Source organism: Cupressus sempervirens, chromosome 5 (genome assembly GCF_028749045.1).
Source record: "Cupressus sempervirens isolate cs-2001-9-10 chromosome 5, ASM2874904v1, whole genome shotgun sequence".
NCBI lineage: Eukaryota > Viridiplantae > Streptophyta > Pinopsida > Cupressales > Cupressaceae > Cupressus > Cupressus sempervirens.
This window is the reverse complement of record NC_143122.1, coordinates 600,461,073-600,481,064: the sequence shown is the minus strand read 5'-3', so window position 1 is coordinate 600,481,064 and position 19,992 is coordinate 600,461,073. Positions and strand designations below refer to the sequence as shown.

The following is a 19,992-nucleotide window of genomic DNA, read 5'->3' as shown; positions in this document are numbered from 1 at the left end:
CTAAGCCAACTTTGAGTTGGCGCCTAAAGATTTCGAGATCGTATCATATAGGCTGAGCATGGTGAAATATATTTAAATTTTGTGAATATTACCCAATACATTGAGGTTGAAATTATGACCTTCGGAACTACATCAGAACACGAAGGCAAGCACATTATCATCCGGTCATCTTTGTAGCATTGGGTGCTATTGAGCGCGTTGTCTAACTGGTATTTAAGCCGAAATAACTGCATATAATTTTGGCATTGACAAGAGAGTGAAATCTTCAAGTGAGGCAAAAGAAGCCGCAGTGAACATGCCGATTGCGTATAAGTTGCTAAATACTCATCATATATTGCCATTGGAGTTCTTTGATAACCAAAAACATGAGGTATTTGGTAGTGTGGCTACTGCATAATTTTTACAATTAAGTGGATTCACTTTGTTCGGAACCTGATCTTTTTCCCTTTTAGGTGGAAGCTGCTTTTGTGCACACTTTTCCCCATGCGAAGGTTCACGTTTTGTGTATAGCTTGCAATTCAAAGTTGGCTTAGAACATGAAAAATCTCAAGTATAATTTTCGTAAAATTTCTGGATCTGATTACGGGAACTTTTCTCTTCATCAAGATTTATGATTTATTCAACGATCGTCAGAATAGGATAGCAAAAGAAGATTTTACAGTGTCAAATCCAAAATGTACCGAGGATATATTATGGTGTAGAAGTTTTGTGTCTTTAACTTGATAGATTCACAAATTGCAAGTTATATCGAACTAACGTGATACCTTGCATAGTTGCATAGAGGAACGTGTGCAGAGGACCATCTGCCAAATAAAAGGATAAAATATAGACTTAGTGTTCCCAACAAAATGAACTAGGCAATTGAACAACAATGCACTACCTACATATTTTTGGAATTGGAAAAAAATGATGAAGATGGAAAAATCACACATGCTAAACTTCAGTGTGCATGAACTTAAAATGTCTATACTTAAACAATACGTTTCATATAGTTGCAGGGTAAAAGTATTGAATAACCAGGCAAAAATGCTCGTGTACCCTGTACCCCACACTAGCATAAACAAGTATGCCAGGGAAAGGAAAATTTAAGGCCAATTTGTCATTGCCCACAAACAAGAATCTCTACAAAGTATTGCTGGACTAGAGACTTGCAGCTATGACCATAAGAAGCAAAAGTTGGAACTTCATGACTTCTAGTGATGGAAGCTAACTATTAGCCTGAAATGCAGCTGCCCATAAGATGCAAAAGATGGTATTTCTAGTAATGAAAGATATGTACTGGCCTGAAATGCAGCTATCCATAAGAAGCAGAAGACAGCACCTCTAGACTTCCAATCATAAAAGCTAGTGATGGCCTGAAACAAGAAAATTTTGCTAGCGAACAAATAGGACTGAATTCAACATTTAGATAACGCAGTTTGTGAAGTGTACAGACAATTGATGAGATGTTCATTGCTGTGAGTAGTCTCACGGAGACAATGTACAGCAATAAATAAACTATGAAACACTGATGAGGCTATAACTCTCCTCTTTGAACACCTCCGTTCCATTGATTATGTGCTAAAAAGAACAGTACAGAAGATGAGCATTCTAGTTACCTGGAAGGAAAGTGCCATTGTGCCAAACAAGGAATACGACCACCCACTGATGCTTAACATTAACAGCAGCCACGTATATTAACTGCTGTTACCGATCCTTCTACAAATGCTTCACTTGCTATTACACATAATATTATGAAGCAGATGCCAAAAAATGTACAATACAGTATACAGGAAAACCCATATTCTGGAAAAGCTTAAAGTGCTGGCACATTGACCAGTTCTTTACATTAAGGGCGACCCCCTCCATATACAACTGGCAATTCGTAGTGTCCCATTCTTGCGCATACTCTGATGTTGTCTGATAAATATTTGTACCGTGACATAACTCATTCAAATATATTTATTGGTCACAAGGTAATCCCTTTATAATATTGACTAAATCACACTGTGCATTCTCATACTGAAGTCTCACCAACACTGGAAAGAGATCTTGAATCCAAGCATATCAGCATTATGTTTGTCATTTCACCTGCTACTACCTTGTGCCCACAATGCAAGTTTTTGTAGCAAACCCAGCTCAGATTCCACAACCCCATTTCTCTAGAAAGGAATATTCCAGTGAGAAGCTCATTTCAACCTGGGAAGAAGTTAAAAACCCACTACTTTTGGAACTATAGAGCATTATCACAGCCATTATTCAAAAATTAAATCCTGTATGCATCAACATAGAACAATATTTGAAAAGTAATGTTAAAGAGAATGCAAATGCGAACTTTATATAACACACATTTACATGTAACAAGACACTTTATAACAACACGAGTTGGATGTTTCTTTCCCTTTTCCAGGATGAAAAACAAAATTGAGCTCACAGGAATTTTCCGGGAAATATTGCATGCAAAATATTACACCCTTGAATTAGCAAAGACGCACATATCTTGCAGCAGACTCAAGATTTCAGGCACACATATGGGAAAGGACACTAATTGGCATTAAGCTATTCAGCTAGTAGTCTCCATGTTCGTCAGTATCTAATTGAAATACCTGTAATAATTTTCTACAACTAGATGAGTTCCCTTGTAGTGAATTATCTGTTGAAATAACAGTACTGTGCATATTTTTATGTCAGTGCATAAAACTAAAAATTGAGCTTTGCTAAAATTGTAATTTCACTACTCAAAAGAATAAAGCCTCTCGGGATAAATATAACTAATCACAGCTAAGAATGACTGTGAACAGTATTTCCTCTCCATATCTTAAGCTCATACATCTCATATATATTAGAAGTCCTTTTAGGAAAAGAAAATGAATATTAATAATCGGACCAGATATTTCTTCCCAACAAAAACGGGATCAAGAATGACAATTTTCAGCCTACTACATTTCAGAATGACAGCCCAGCATCATCCAATTGTATTCTGAAATACAGATTTACGTACTGGCTTTAAGGTAGAAAAGAATACTGCCTGCAAAAAGATATTTCATGACTACACGTGTACAGAGGCCAAATTCCGCATGAACAGCGCAAATAAGGATCAGTATACATCTTTCTCCACAAAATCCAGTGTAAAACCAACTAAACGACTGATGAGCACATTTCAGAGCATTTCATATATCTCCGCTGCTCTCATGATGACTATTTTTTATGCACAATTACAAAATCAAGTATTCATCTAAAAACTTGTTGTAAACCAATGTTGACATTAATATATTTTGTGAAGTTGACAATATGAAGCTCACAAGGGAACTTTGTTACCCAAAATCTTTACATTTGCACCTTCTGATACGGTAAACAACAAATATGTAATAGTCAGTTATTCTTGATTTTGCAGTCAAGCCAAAAAATTTCCAAATTTATCTATCTAATGCTTCACCAAGCTGAGTTTCACCCCATCGTCAAGCTGATTCTGAAGAGCCAATTCCAGAAGACATGCTTTCCACATTATTTCCAATATGCATCTCAACATTCATATTCCAAAGTCTATGGTTGCCTCGATGAATAACATTAACAGCTGCCATCATGTGCTGCAACAGTCGGAAAAAACCAAATGTCAGAAAAGATTTTAAAATAGTAAACACATAAAATTGTTGTCAAAATTCAATCAGCATTAGCATCAACAGATTAGAATAGCAACCTCCTGATAAAAAGAATTAATTTCCTCCTCTGTCAACCCCTCTTCTCCACCTGCATTTTCCTCCCACCCAAGGGAACGAAGAAAAGCTGCCTCTTCTTCCTCAGAGCCAACTTTGACAGAGACCCTATTAGTAGATATTGAAGTATCAGTTTCACTAGCATCCCTAATGGTAGTTTCAAGTTGTCCAGAAATATAACCATTCAAGTTTCCCATATCTTTCTCTATCATTGTTCTTTCAACAATGGAAGATGCAATATTGGGCTTTATAATATCATTTTCCAAAGAACAATTCTGTTTTAACTCCACATTATCCTCAATGGTTGAAGGCACCTTCTCATTTCCTTCATCGGTTTTATATCCTCTTGAGGAACTAGACTTCTCCTGAGTTCCAGCGGATATGTGACTATCAGATTGTTTCCTCAGTGAATTAAAAAAATCACTTCGTTTTTGTGCCTGTGACACAGATTTTTTCTCCTCAAAAACCAAGCCACCCTCCTTGTGTCGCACAACTAGCCCCCCATCTACCGTTCTAGAAGTAAGCACTGAAGAAATTGCTCTGTGATCAGTTGGAAGCTTAAGCTTCCTAGGACCCATCATATTTCCACCTAAATCTGATGTACCTCCAGCCAACGCGTTAATTGAACTGTTAATGGTATTTCCAACTTTTCCAGGGCTGGCAATGTCAGTTTTAGCCACAGTTGAGGAACCCATCTCTCTGCCTTGCTTGAGAACTACAAGCTTGCCACCTTGACTTAATTTAGGTGAGTTAATAAGATGGGATGATCCCATAGACTGAGTAGCCTTTACAGTGGATGAATTTGTATCAATTGAACGTGATGATTTTGCCTTTGACTTCTCAGAAGGACTGAGACCCTGAAAATTGGGAATGTGAATTAGAAACATAACCACAAATGGAGAAAAGTAACTACCAATCAAGGTTGTCATTAATAACAAAAACAGATAGCAGTAACCATCAAAGAAGATAAAATGCATACACCAAGTCCGGGGAATAAAAAGAAGGGTCTTTAAAACCCATGGAAAACAGCAGTGTGAAGAATTAAACACGTGACAAGATAAGAAGACTTCTTGACAACTACGGTCAAAAAAGAAGTTTCAGATATGAACACAGCTCTGTCTGTGCCTTAATCAGCATTGATACCAAATTCAAATCAACAACATACAAAAAATACAGCTGCAATCAAACAATTAACCATTATACACTTTTGTTCACTACTCTTATCAATTCTGCTTATTGTGTATACATAGATTTACCATATGGAATAAAATGGTACATATACAAGTATGCGATACTTCAGGATGAAGACTCTTGTGTGGACATTTGCAAAAGATTTAAAGTGGAGCCTCTGCAGAAACTTTTATCCAACTGTCACCAAGGAGAGTATTGGCAAAATATTAATGTGTTCAACGGCTCATTCTGATTTATTGTTCTCCATGTTATCATTTTCAGTGGAGCAAATATCATGGCCTAAAGATTATATAAATAATTCTGCAATTTTAATAATATTCCTGTCCATTTATATCTGCATTCGAAATTAATGATTACTGCCATATTATCTGTTAAAAACTTAAAATACATTAAACAGGGATTACTTCAAATCTGTGCATATTACACATCTTGGACAGCAGTACTGAAAACCATGCTTAACTATAGAAATTTAGGGGTATTCTTGGAAAGGGGTCTATAAGATTATGCAATGCAATGTAATCAATGATATGAACATTTCAAATAAAAATGTATATTCAACTATTCATGGGCTAAACTCTCAATTCGCTTTGCTCTATATATCTCTATGCTATTGAAATGCCTTAAATTTCAAAAACAAGAATTCCTGTCTCTATCTGTAAAGTTCTGTACCAAAACAATTCCACAATCTTTTCACCTTTTAATCCCAAATTTTCTAATAATTTCAGTATGTCTATTCTTTCCACACAAAATAATTTCTGCTATGGTTTGCTTCAATTGATAAGTTAGATCCCACATCCAAACACACATAATTTGATCCTATATTGTAAATAACAAAATAGTAAATATGAGGGTCCCCAATGCAATAAGGTTGAACTGTCCAAGGGATAAAATGCATACACCAAGTCCGGGGAATAAAAAGAAGGGTCTTTAAAACCCATGGAAAACAGCAGTGTGAAGAATTAAACATGTGATGAGATGAGAAGACTTCTTGACAACTACTTGCTCAAGTGGTCAAAAATGAAGTTTCAGATATGAACACAGCTCTGTATGTGTCTTTATCAGCATTGATACCAAATTCAAGTCAACAACATACAAAAAATTTAACTGCAATCAAACAAACAACCATTATACACTTCTGTTCACTACTCTTATCACTTCTGCTTATTGTATTTACATAGATTTACCATATGGAATAAAAAAGTACGTATACAAGTGTGTGATACTTCAGGTTGAAGACTCTTGTGTGGAAATTTGCAAAAGATTTAAAGTGGAGCCTCTGCAGAAACTTTTATCACTGTTACCAAGGAGAGTATTGGCAAAATATTAAATTGTTCAATGGCTCATTCTGATTTATTGTACTCCATGTTATCATTTTCAGTGGAGCCAATATCATGGCCTAAAGATTATATAAATAATTCTGCAATTTTAATAATATTCCTGTCCATTTATATCTGCATTCGAAATTAATAATTATTTTCATTTTATCTGTTAAAAACTTAAAATACATTAAACAAGGAAAACTTCAAATCTGTGCATATTAAACATCTTGGACAGCAGTACTGAAAACCATGATTAAGTATAGAAATTTAGGGGTATTCTTGGAAAGGGATCTATAAGATTATGCAATGCAATGTAATCAATGATATGAACATTACAAATAAAAATGTATATTCAACTATTCATGGGCCAAACTCTCAATTCGCTTTGCTCTATATATCTCTATGCTATTGAAATGCCTTTAACTTTCAAAAACAAGAATTCGTGTCTCTATCTGTAAAGTTATGTACTAAAAAAATTCCACAATCTTTTCACCTTTTAATCCCAAATTTTCTGAAATTTTAGTATGTCTATTCTTTCCACACAAAATAACTGCTTCTATGGTTTGCTTCAATTGGTAAGTTGGATCCCACATCCAAACACATAATTTGATCATTTATTGTAAATAACAATATAATAAATATGGGGGTTCCCAATACAATAAGGTTGAACTGTCGAAGGACTTAAATCTGCAAATATATAAAAAGATCATATAGATGGTCTTTTTTTTAAAAAGATGGGTAAACACTTTGACCCAGAGCTATGAACCAGTGAGGCCACAAACGGGGGACCTCGTCCCCATGAGATTTGAACCTTGATCAACAACCTAACCATCACAACATGCCACTATTGGCCGATCATATAGATAGTCTTGACAAAGTAGTTGTGGGTAAATTATCTTCGACTTGGACAATAAACTGAGTTATTTCTTTTCAATGGATCATATAGGGGAGCACGATAGTTTAAGACCGCTTGATACAAACCAATACAGTTTATTTCCCAAGGAGTTAAACATAAAAATATATTAAAATATCCAAAAGATATTCTTGGGCAAAATGGATGGCAGCAGAATTATCTTGGACTGTTCACTTTAGAGTCATTTGTTTTCAATGGATCATACAGGTGAGCATGTTAGTTTGAACCCTTTAAACACAATCCCAAATAAATAGTTCCCAAACAACAGGCCCAAATCTCTTGCCCACATAGAATCTTAGCTTTAATGATTGCAATAAAAAGGTGTAAACTTTTAGTCCAACCAATAAAAGAGTAAAAAAGGTGTATCCTTTGCAAAGATGTTATTGAAAGGTAGGCTTCAAATTAGAAGATGATACCATGAAATAAATCTATATGTAGTCATTAAATCCTTTGTCAAAACTGAAACCTCGAAACAGCAATCCTTTTAAGTTATATCAGACCATGACATAAATAGTTGAATCAGCAAATAGTCAACACTGGGATGTCCCCCCAACCTTGGTGGAGGTAGCAGAATCTGGTGGTGCCAGTGCACCCCCATCTCGGGGACGTGGGCCAAAAAGCGGGCAAAAGCGTCCCCATGTTACTATGCTATTATTTCTATAAAGTAGGAAAATATCACAACTTTTAATCGAAATTTTAATCAGCATTAGCTCTGTTTGAGGACACATTTCACTTCAAGAAAAATGTAACATTGCTTGATAAATTCAGAGTACCCGTCTGAATTTTCCAAACAGCTAGAGCTAGGTATTGAACTAGAGTCCCTCTTCCATTGTCCCACCATTTTTTTAGAACATAAGCATACACAGAAACAACCCCAAAAACATTTCTGATATGATAAAAAAATCAGCAATAAGTTTCAGTATTTCAAGAGCAAATTAACACCAGTTTGAAAATGAAATAGCATAACCTCCTATTTGAAACTAACCCGTATTAGCATTATATTTATACGGAAACAGCACGGAAAACCTTAGTTGTCGGATTCATCCAAGACAGGCCGATTCGTGCTTGGATTCTTGAAGTTCCGGGCAGGATCCTTGATCCTGCCTGTGGATCCGTCAGGATCTGTGGGCTATATGGATCCTCAAGGATCCAAGCCACTGCCTGAGGATCCACAGGCAGAATCAAGGATCCTGCCCGGATCCTCAAGGATCCAAGCCACAGCCCAAGGATCCTCAAGGATCATAATTTCATTTTGTAATTCAGTAATGAAAGTGTTGATTTTCTTTATAATTGTGAAAATAAATCAATTATCAAGTATACTAGATTCATAGATCCATACTAAAATCATAGATTTATACCATGAAATAATTTAGTTTTAGAATTATGTATATTTCTCTCATTTTTTAGTGTATTGGGAGAAAAATCCCGATTCCACTTCCAATTCACATGCCCGAATCGGCAACTAAGGGGAAAACTGTATGCAAGTGGAAATTAATTGTGTGGTTATAAAGCAGGAAACCAATAGACCATTAGAAACAAAAATCTGACTAATATTTGACTGGGTCAAAGCCACAACAGTTGGACCCAGCATAGCCCAAGCACCAGGTATCAATGAACACTGTTGATATTAAATTACCCCCTTTGCTTCCATAAGCCAGCCTACCACTATCATCCTTTCTCAGTCCTATCCCAAGTATTAACACTATCCTTAAGCCTACACTAACTTACCATTAACCCTCCTCACAAACCACATTCATCCAAATTCAATTAAGAAAACATGAACTACAGACGTCTAAACCATAAAAATTCATCTTAAAAATAAAAGTTAAGATGTTCTGCTGCATCTGCTGATTTCAAACTAGCACTGTTTATAATGCTTACAAGAGATTTGTCTGAGTTCATAGATCATTTTTTGTGATTTCTGACAGAAATTTCCTGTGGAGTAGCACAGGGTCCCTACTGATAAGTGTACTGTTGGTGGTCTACGAAAAGTTTATCTAATTAACAGAGCCTGAGGATATTTGTCAAAAAAGTTTCCCATTTTTTAATCTTGAGACAGTAACACCCAGGTCTTAATGGTTTTAATCTTTTATGCACAAAAGAAAAATTGTTTCTAACATTTCTGCGACATTATGTTTTCATAATGTCCCAGAAAATCAGCATTTGCAGCTTCAATTCTTGATTACTTGTAATTCAGTCTTTACTTTGTTAAATAAAACAGCAATAAATTTCAAACTGGAGGACTGGTAGTGCGTGTTGATTGATATGTTTGATTTCAATCCAAATAATTATTAGTTTTTTTCAATTACACTAGAGTAGAATCCAAACATGATGTTCAAAACTATTAAAATAATAGAAAATTCAAAAAATGTGAAGTTAATGAACAATGAGATAGAAGCTGCAAACAGGAATAATGTGCTATGCTACCAATTCTGTCTCGGTTGACAGATTCTTTCAGAAAAAATGAGGATTGGGTTTGTTTTGGATTATTCATTACTATAAAAACATATTACAATCATATAAACTCTATTCAAACCAAAGTCGCACAATATTCTCAAAATGTTTATATTTAAAATCAGAACCATAAAAGATATTTCCTAAATAAATACATAACATATCTATGTTTGATAAATTTATATAAAAACTTCATTACATAATAAACTTAAGTTACTTTACAACTTAACTATATATAATACTTTTATATACAAGCTGCTGAAGCTCCAAAGAGAGATAACCTTCTCTATAAAAGTATTAGAAATATATTGTGTTATATATCTCTATTTGGATTTTCAAATATAAAGAATACTTAAATTTTATATTAATAATCTCTAAACATCGTGATTAAACACAGGCACAATATAACTAGAAATTAATATAAACACATTACAGAAAATTTCCAAACAGAGAAGGTGCCAATTCAATTTATAGAGCTTGAAGAGCGTTCCATAAAGCTCAGAAAGCATGTACACCACCCCATAAAATATTACTGAGATTGCAATATGCATAACTTAAAGCCATTAATCAGAAGAAATATAAAATACAAAAAGCCGGGTCAATGATCAAAGGATCAAAATTAAATTAAAACAACCAGCCAAAATGTGGCAGGTTCGCTGCAAAATCCTTAAAATTTGGTTGAATTTTAACACAACTTGTCCAAGACAAACCACAGGGCAAACATAGCACCCTGGTGGTATCCCCCCTTGGACCCTATCAGGATCCAAATAGAAACAGATAATATCCAGATCTCAGATGGGGCATTTCAAGCAATACTCTGTAACATAGATTAATTGTGAACAATTGAGAATTTAGGTGGAACCTTACACCTGGACAGCGCTGAGTCAAACTGGTATAGTTTTAACCCAGTCAGTCCTGTGCTTTTTGGAAAAGGCCAAGTTACAGAATAACCCATGTTTAACCTTTTTTCCTGGTTTCAGGGTTTACGCTCAAATTTTGCATTGTGTTCCCCATTTTAGACCACCTTTATTAAATTCTATTTAGACTTTCAGTGTTAAACCCATATGATGGATAACAAATCTAATGAAACAAACTTAATTGAAACGTTTTAAAGTGGTGATATAACAACTGCCAATATTAGGCATAAAGAAGATGTTGGAGGGAGGAACATGCTTACATGACAGTCAAGTTCCCCATTTTAGACCACCTAAATTAAATTATATTTAGACTTTCAGTGTTAAGCCCATATGATAGATAACAAATCTAATGAAACAACCGTAATTGAAACTTGTTAAAGTGTTGATATAACAGCTGCGAAAGACCTCAAACTTGTTTCTTTCCATATTAGGTGTAAATAAGATGTTGGAGGGAAGAACATGGTTACATGAAAGTCAAAATATTATTAATATTTTTAATTTTATGGTTGTTTTGCTTATTATAAACAAGTTGTGGTTATCTGAACGTAATAACTTTGTGTCAGCTATAATTAAAATATGTTTATAAGGTTGTACACCAAAGCAAAACATATACCAACCCCTAAAAAAATGGGTATAGATGCATACACAAATCCTCATTTGTATATATTCAGACACCAATATCTTAGATTTAACATAGGTTTATCATAGTTTCCCATACATTAAGTCACTCTTGCAGTTTGACTATTTGAGTAATTTTAAATTTTCTTTCAGTTTCATATTATATAAGGAGCATAAGCCATTCAACCATTAATTTCTGTTTTGCAAACTATGTTTTACTAGATGTGACCAACCAATGCCAAGGAAAAAAGAAAATTTGATAAAAAATTCAATTGCAAGCAGCAAGAATATCATTTTCTAAAAACAGCATATCTCAGGCCCTTTGGAAACCAAGAGTCAGAAATTCAAACTATTACCCAAACTCTGGTATAATAGTGAAGTAATTCAAATCACAGAAAGCCAACACAATGAAATTCGAGCTATAACAAATAAATTTAAATGAAAGTACGATACAAGCAACTCCTATTTATGTCCCATTTTTATATCAAACAAGAAAGACTTTGAATCTACATACCATTGTTTTGGGCATTGAGGGAGTCACAGGTATTAGCTGCCGAGACTGCTTCAGAGCTAATTCCTCCAATCTTTGGACCTCAACAGATAACTGTCGCTCAAAGAAAAGTCAAAGAACTCCATGACGTCAGCAGGTACAGAAGATAATCCAAGAATACAGTTAAAATTCTACATATCAAATACATAACAAAATATACCTGCGGAGTACGTGGCCTAGCAGGATTCTGCACCAGTGCCTCGGCCATGTTTAGTCCACTAGCTGACACAAGTCCATGACCTTTGGATACAATAGAGTTCATAGGTACTTGTTGATCAGAAACAGTGGGGCAGCTATTCTGTAATGCTCCATTTGAAACTGGAACATCTGCTAGAGCAGATTTCCATCCATCTGTTCCGATAGAAGGAACCACACTTAGTGATGTACCTGGAGCTGAACCAACAGAAATATTTAATCCAGGTGAAGAAGTTCTTCCTGGGTCTGACCTTCCAGCTGATCGTTGCCCTTGCCAAATTGAACTTGAGTTCAGCAAAGCAACATTCGCCAAGTTTGATTGAATAACTTGCCTCTCTTCAGCTCCAAGAGAAGGAAAGTTTCTCTCAAAATCTGCTTTTTGTATGTTACTTACAAGTCCTCCCCGAACAGGAGGAGCCATTGTAATGCTCTGTAACTCATTTCCTGATTTGTAGGCCTCATCCTCCGCCTTTCTGTTGGATATTACAGATCGAGAACGTCTTAACTCGCCTTCAAATCTCACATCAGGTCCAGAACTCAACCACTTTCGTGCCGAATCAGGTATTTCACGGCCAATGTTCCGATCATTCCCAGCTGTCCCAAAGGACTTTTCTTTATCACGTACTTCCCGCTGTCTGTCCCAATCCCAGGTCTTCTCACGTTCTACAGAATCAGAACGAAATGAGGAACTCCGACGAAAACTAGCATAAGCACGTGTATTTGAAAAGAGATCCTTATCAGGATTCACACGCTCACTACCCCCACTGTTATTACTGAGGGCTCTTCGAGAGGACAAATGAGAAGGCCTGTCTGATGATCCCAAATTACGAAAAGAGTCGTAGTCACCACGAGTTGCTCCAGGAAACTGTGACTGAAATGGTCTTGCTCTGGATGAAAATTGATTGTCAGAGTTATCTGCATTCAATCAAATGAACAGCATAATCATTAACGTGACACATGAAATACCAACAGGCATCTAGCAAATCAACAATATAAATAATAGCAACAAGCTTCCAGTAACATTAAATATAGCCCATTTTCGATAAAATAGTTTATATTGTCCAATTTCTATTCTAGATTTACATTCTGTCATTCTGACAATTCAATACAATCATAAATGCTCCAGTGACATGTAGTCTTATTTTGAACACCTCAGTTAACAGTTTCCAATTCAATTACTATTTATTTGTATTTTAAAACTTCAGCATCTTAGTTTGAACTAGAACAAGAACATTAGGAATTAGAAATAGAACCACGAGAACAATGTAGTGTTGGCTCTCGAGATGAACTCTATCAGGTGGAAGTGTTATTTTAAGAATAAAAGCATAGTAACACAGGTATGCATAAAATAATAGCAACAAGCTTCCAGTAACATTACATATAGCCCATTTTTGATAAAATAGTTTACATTGTCCAATTTCTAATCTAGATTTACATTGTCATTCTGACAATTCAAAACAATCATAAATGCTCCAGTGACATGTAGTCTTATTTTGAACACATCAGTTATCAGTTTCCAATTCAATTACTAATTATTTGTACTTCAGCATCTTAGTTTGAACTAGAACAAGAACATTAGGAATTAGAAATAGAACCAAGAGAATAACACAGTGCTGGCTATTGAGACGAACTCTATCAGGTGGAAGTGTTATTTTAAGAATAAAACTAAAAGCATAGTAACATGGGTACGCGTCCCCGCCCTTTTTCCCCAAAGCACCCGCGACAGGGACACACCCGGGACAGCGTTCCCATGTCCCCTTTGGGGACGAGGGGATGGGGATACAGGATCAAGTAACCTGACCGCTCCAGGGGACGGTTGGGTGTGCCCTATGCAACCAAAAAAATTGAAGTTCATTTAAAAGAATTTAACATTTTTTTATATTCTATTGGGCACATTGAATATCATATCATGTTGCTCAATGTAATCATCTCTATGATGAGATACTTATACTTTTAATATCTATAACTATTATTATTTAATATTTATATAATAGAACTTAAAACTTTTTCATTTACTCATTTGAGCATTTAAAATTTTAATATTTATTGTTCAATGTTCAATGTTCCACTTTCATGTTCAGTGTTGAAGACTCAAGCATTTTAGTAGATTAGTATTTACTATTTTACATCTTTTCGTCTTATATTGTTATACATATTTTCATTACCAGCATTTTAAGTACCACATGTATAACAACCCCCCCACCCCTCCCATCCCCCACCATCCCCAAATTAAGGGGACCTTTGTCCCCCCCGCCCCCCACCTCCCTGAAACTTTTGCCCCTCTCCCCACATCCCCCAGGCCGGTGTAACTATGAATAAAAGTGAACTTGTATGATGAACTTCATAATAGAAGCGATGAAAATAATAATAGACTAATTATTTTGTATGACATACTTCTGAAAAAATAAGCCACACCAATACGGAATTCTATTTCAGCCTTCTATTGCAAGAAAATGTATTCACAGAGGTGACACAGTTGAGGCACCTCTTCTAGGAGATTCCACTCATATCACCCAAAAAATGAAAAGAAAAAGGTCAAAAGGTATTGAGGACAACTTGTCAACATCTCAAGTGATGTGCACATCTAACTGGGGATACTATGACAATAACCAAAAGAAAAATTAATAAACCTTGAGAACAAAAACAACAAAACAACAAAACAATCATTGATAATTGAGTATCCATCTGAAACATTGATGCAAAAAACACACACACACAATGGTTTCTAGAAGCATTTTTGATTAAATATGTTATACTTTTCAACAGATTTTTCTTAAACACAAAAAGTTTGACTTAAAAAGAAAATGTGAATGACAACGGATTTTGCCAAAGTGAAGTGAACTGAGTTTCATCCATAAAGGATTTTATTAAGTTGTCGTTCCCAGTCCAAAATTGGGTTCAATTAATTTTTCTATTATTTTTGGCATGGGGTGTTTGGGTTAATTTTGGATTCGTCCACACAAAAAACAGACACACACACACACACACACACACACATATATATATTATTACTATCAAAAAAATTGGGGGGTTGGGGTTGAGCTCCATTGTGGGTTTGTCGGTACAAAAACAGGTATATTAAATATATATAATTATTATTACAGATTATATGATACATATATTTTTAATTATATAGGTAATATTACTGGTTTCCCCTGATTCATTATTTTTCTAACATGAGAAGATGTGCCCAATGGCTCTGATGATGCAAGCTAGCTCTTCCAAACCATAGCTTCTCTGCATATTGTTTTTTCACTGTTCTGTTGAGCCACGGGTACTGTTTGGGGCTGTGGGTGTTTATCAATCGGGCCTGTGTGATGGCTGGAGGCCTGTCCTCTGTTTTTATTTGCCTGCTGACCTGCACGAGGGCTGGAAGCCCATTCCTGACTTCTGTGATCGTTGTCTGGAGTGTGTTTTTGGTGGTGATCATCCACTGCTATTTGGTAGCTGTGGAAGGTCGTGCAAAGGAGATTTTTGCTTTTGGATATAAAGGGTAGCCCTTTTTATGCTTTGCATGGCAACGCCTCAGGAAGCTATGAGAGTAAAAAGCCAACTGTTCAGAGATGTTGCGCATGGTGTTGCTCAGCACCGTTAATGCATGAAAATCAAGTTTTTGAACTGAATAATATGGGTGGAAAATCATCACAAATGGAATATTTCAAGCCTGCAAAGACAAATGGCTGTCTTGTAAGGTGTGAAACTAGACCAGTTCTAGGGATTCATCCTGATACTGTTTAAAGAGGATATCAAATATCTTTCTAGTTATGCTTTGATCCATAAAATCACGGGGCTTCGTGTGTCTTTAGTATTTACCTTTCTAGAAATCGTGGGTTTGTCGCACATGGAACACAGAAGAGGAAATGGAGATATTTCTGCCTGCAATTGGTAACTTTCTGGTTATCTTTGCATGCATGTCAGATCAAAACAGGGCATTTGAAGGGGGACCATATTTCTATTAGCAGGTGGGCCTATTTATTAACCCATTGCATGCAGTCTTCAACCTTACTGAAGAGCTTCCTTTACGAGTTCTAGTTTGGGTGAGACTCCCGTGGTTCCCACTGGAATTTTGGAAAGATGATATTTTCAACATGGTTGCCGCACAACTTGGTAAGCCAATAAGACCTTCAAGCCAAAACATGGAATAAAGATAATTATTTATGCCTGTGTTTGTGCTGATTTTGATCTGAGTAAGCCATTACCTGATTCAATTGAAATCTGGCTTCTCGGTTCGAATTCTTGTATACAACAATTAGATTACAGAACTTTACCTTTTTGTTGTCATATTACAATGTTTGACATGAATATGGTCATTTGCAGTTAATGTGCCCAAAATCTAAATCATGCAGGGACATCCAACAATGGATCCTCTCCCAACTTCTGGGCATGATAAAGGGAAGGCACCTATGGTGGAGGATAAAGAGGGCTCTATTCCAGTCAAAACATAATGTAAAGGCAAGAATAAACTTTCAAAGATAGACAAAACCACTGAAAATTTTAACGTTCTTGAAGATATGGGGCATTTTAATGAGGACCTAGTTGGCATGCCTTTAGGTCCAGATGCTCAGGGAATGATTCAACTAAATAATGAGACAGAATCTGGTCCTCGGAATGGAACTCAGGTTACACATAGAGAAATCCGAATGGATACAGTTTCTCCCTCGGTGAATATAAGTTCTCTGGATGGCACAGGAAGTACAGAAAAAGGTACAGGCTCTGAACACCCTGGCTCAAGATCTATTCAGGAAAAAGAGCCTATGGATGGCAATAAAACTAAAGGGTCACAATGTCATTAGGACTGCAGAGAAAATCTTTCAAGAAAGCAGGCGTGGAAAAAAAACCCCATCACTAAAGGGAGGAAGAAAGATCAAGAAACGATTAAGCTAATTGGTGAGACACTGGTTGAGTCTAGCTCTATAAAAACCGTTAATTAAAACTGCTCTCCTCTGAGATGATTGAGATATATGTAATGGGGTTGAATAGCATCCCTAGGAAAAAGGCTATTCGAGAGTTGATTGTTTCTCATTCTCCTGATGTGGTGTTTATTCAAGAATCCAAGTTACCAGTGGATAGTATGTTATACATGGCTTCACAATTGTGGGTTTGAGATCAGTGTCACTGTATTGGTGCTCAAGGAACCTCGGAAGGTTTAGCAGTTGTCTAAGACCCCTGTAAGCTTGTGCAGCTTTGGTGGATCTCTAGTAACTCCTCTATTTCTATGGGGGTTGTGGCATGTGAAACTCGTGAAAACATCCTTCTCTCTAATGTGTACGCCCCAATGGATTTTAGTGGTAAATTTGAGCTCTGGGCTCGTATCAGATATATCCGCTCTCTTGCCACTTTGCACTGTTGGATTATTACTGGAGATTTCAATGCTATATCAAGTCTGGATGAAAAAAGGGTTGTATTCTTAGACTTGATGCTTCAGTAGCAATATTGAATGATAGCATTGCATTGTTAAGCTTGGTGAATATAAAGAATTCTAAAAGGTTTTATACTTGGACCAACAAAAGATGTGGGAAAGAAGTCATTGTAGAGTGGTTGGATAGATTTTTGGTATCCTGCTACCAGATGGCAGATATTTGGACAAATGCTGCGAGGTTTTAGACTGGAAAGATTCTAATCAATGGCCAATCAAGTTTGCTGCCTTTCCCTATTATTTCAAAAAACCCACTCTTAAAGTTTCTACTTATGTGGCTTTGTGATCCTTCTCCTCAAGATCTCATGGTTCAATGATGGCAGGAGGGAAAGCCAACTTATGGTACTGTGATGTACTCATTTGTCAAACAACTTCATTATGTCAATTACAATCTCAAAAGATGAAATAGGATAAGCTTTGGCAACATCTTTTCAGCAAAGATGTAGGCTCAATCTCAAATTGACACTATAACCCGTCAAATCAGAGATCGGGGCTCACAGAAGAACTGTATAGTGAAGAAGCTATGGTTGTCAGAGATTTGGAGAATGGGAACTTCGTGAGGGGATTTATTGGAAACAAAAAGCTAGAGTGGATTGACTTCGAAAAGGTTATTGGAACATGAAGGTCTCACATGCCTCAGTTAAGGATGGGTGACACTGCAATGCAACCGCATCACTCATCTCTCAGGAGGGTATGCATATCTTGTAAAATAGGAAGACTTCCCAGGAGGCTACTACATTCTTTGGGGAATTCTTTTCTAAGGATTCTGCTCTGGCTATTCCAGAAGAAAGATTAGTTCTGGATTGTATTCCCACTACTGTTTCTGCTGAAATGAATATGTTTGTGGAGCTATCTCCTTGCAGGAGGCTGAAGAGGTGGTGTTTGAAATAAAGAAGGGTAATGGACATCCAATTGAATTCTACTGAGAGTTTTGGGAGATGATCAAGTTAGATCTCTTGGAAGTGGTGAAGGAATCCTACAGGAATAAGGAGATGCTAAGGGCTGTGAATGCTACCTTCCTTGCCCTTATTTCTGAGGGAGCTAAATCTTTCAACTCCTTTCGCCCATTTGTGTATGTGGCTTATAAAATTATACACAATTGATTGCCGAAAAACTAAAGTGTGGTCAACTAAATTGATTTTTGAAGAACAGGAAGGCATTGTAGCTGGAAGGAAAATTCTTGATGGGATTGTTATAGCTTCTACAGCAATGTTTTCTATGGTTACTTCAAAGGAGGAGGCTATGTTTATTAAGATGGATATGGCTACAGCATATGACAGAGTTAAATGGAGCTTCCTTTGCCAAATATTTGTGAGGCTTTCGGTTTCAAGGGAAATTAGATCCGCTGGGTCATGAGTTGCATCACTTCCCCATCTTTTGTTGTGCTTATCAATGGACAACCCACTAATCTTTTTGGTACTTGAAGAGGATTAAGACAAGGTGATCCTCTCTCTCCATATTTGTAAATCCTTATGGTCGAGGGTCTTGGTAGACTCACTAAGTCCAGGGTAAGGCAGGGCATGGTTAAAAGTAAGGATTGCGACAATGGTCTCCCCTTCTCTTCCCATCTCCAATCTATTGCGCATCTCTAATGAGTGTTGCTAAAATTTTGGAGGCAACTAATTATAAGAAGGCTCTTGATATCTACTTGGCAGCTTCTGGAGAACAAATTAAAGAAGAAAAGACATTTATCTACTTCTTCAACACACCTTTACCTATTCAAGCTAGCACTATCTGGATTCTTAGATCAGGTTAGTGTGATTCCCTTTGTTTGTTATATGGAGCTTCCTTCTCCAAATTCAAGCTAGAATTGCCTGGATTCTGCGGAAAACGCTTTCTGATCGTCCTCTAAATAGGGGATATTGGCAAGCTACTCTAGATAAGCTTCACAAGGTGAGTCACTGGACTTATAGATGGTTATCTTCAGCTGGAAAAATGATTTCTTGAATTTTGTGGTTCAAGCCCTCCCGAATTATAGATATTTTGTTCAGACTGCACCTGTAAGCTTTGTTAAAGAATTTGATTCCTTATCTCGACAAATCCTCTAGCTAGGCAATCTGCTCTCCTCTAAGTGGACTTTGGTTAGATGGGAATTTATCCATAACCGGGTCCTCAACAAGCTGGTACAAATAGTTGTGCACTTCCCTTTGTTTGTTAAATAGAGCTTCCTTTGCCAATTTCAAGCTAGAATTGCCTGAATTCTTGGGAAAACACTTTCTGATCATCCTCTAAATAGCGGATATGGGCAGGCTATTCTAGATAAGCTTCGCAAAGTGAGTCACTGGATGTTGAGTAACATGGATCGTTTTCTACAAATGTACTAACATTGCCAATATAATTGACGTCTTCCAAATGCTGATTTGAAGACTCATAAATATGAGAGAAGACATGTCTCTATAGTTAATTGTCATTAGTTAATATATTAATTATATAAATAACCATATATATATATATAAGAATATTTATCTAATAATGATTTACCATCAACAATGTATCTCATGATCGAATCAATCTGACTGCAACTACAAACTTAACACTTCCTCTTAGTTAAGGAGGATTGATAAAGAACACATTATGCTCTTGAGTATATGAAGAGATATCATCTCAATATGATATTCCTGTAATGGCATATTTAAGGAAATCAACATAAATCCATCAACTTAGATGTTATCTTTTAATATAATCCGAAGAATGATTCAACAAGATATATCAATCATATGATATTCA

The 19,992-nt window shown here is 36.2% G+C and overlaps 1 protein-coding gene across 1 annotated transcript in view; it reads right to left on the bottom strand.

Moving 5' to 3' along the window:
- Positions 1–2,831: 2,831 nt before the first annotated feature.
- LOC149557346 (uncharacterized) overlaps positions 2,832–19,992 on the bottom strand; it is a 29,451-nt gene continuing 12,290 nt past the window's right edge. The window contains exons 2-5 of the mRNA XM_089832016.1: positions 11,815–12,764; positions 11,619–11,708; positions 3,677–4,549; positions 2,832–3,566 (exon numbers count right to left, since the gene is read on the bottom strand). Of these exons, the coding sequence (XP_089688142.1) occupies positions 3,438–3,566; positions 3,677–4,549; positions 11,619–11,708; positions 11,815–12,764 (2,042 nt within the window). The 3' untranslated portion in view covers positions 2,832–3,437. The remainder of the gene's footprint in view (positions 3,567–3,676; positions 4,550–11,618; positions 11,709–11,814; positions 12,765–19,992) is intronic.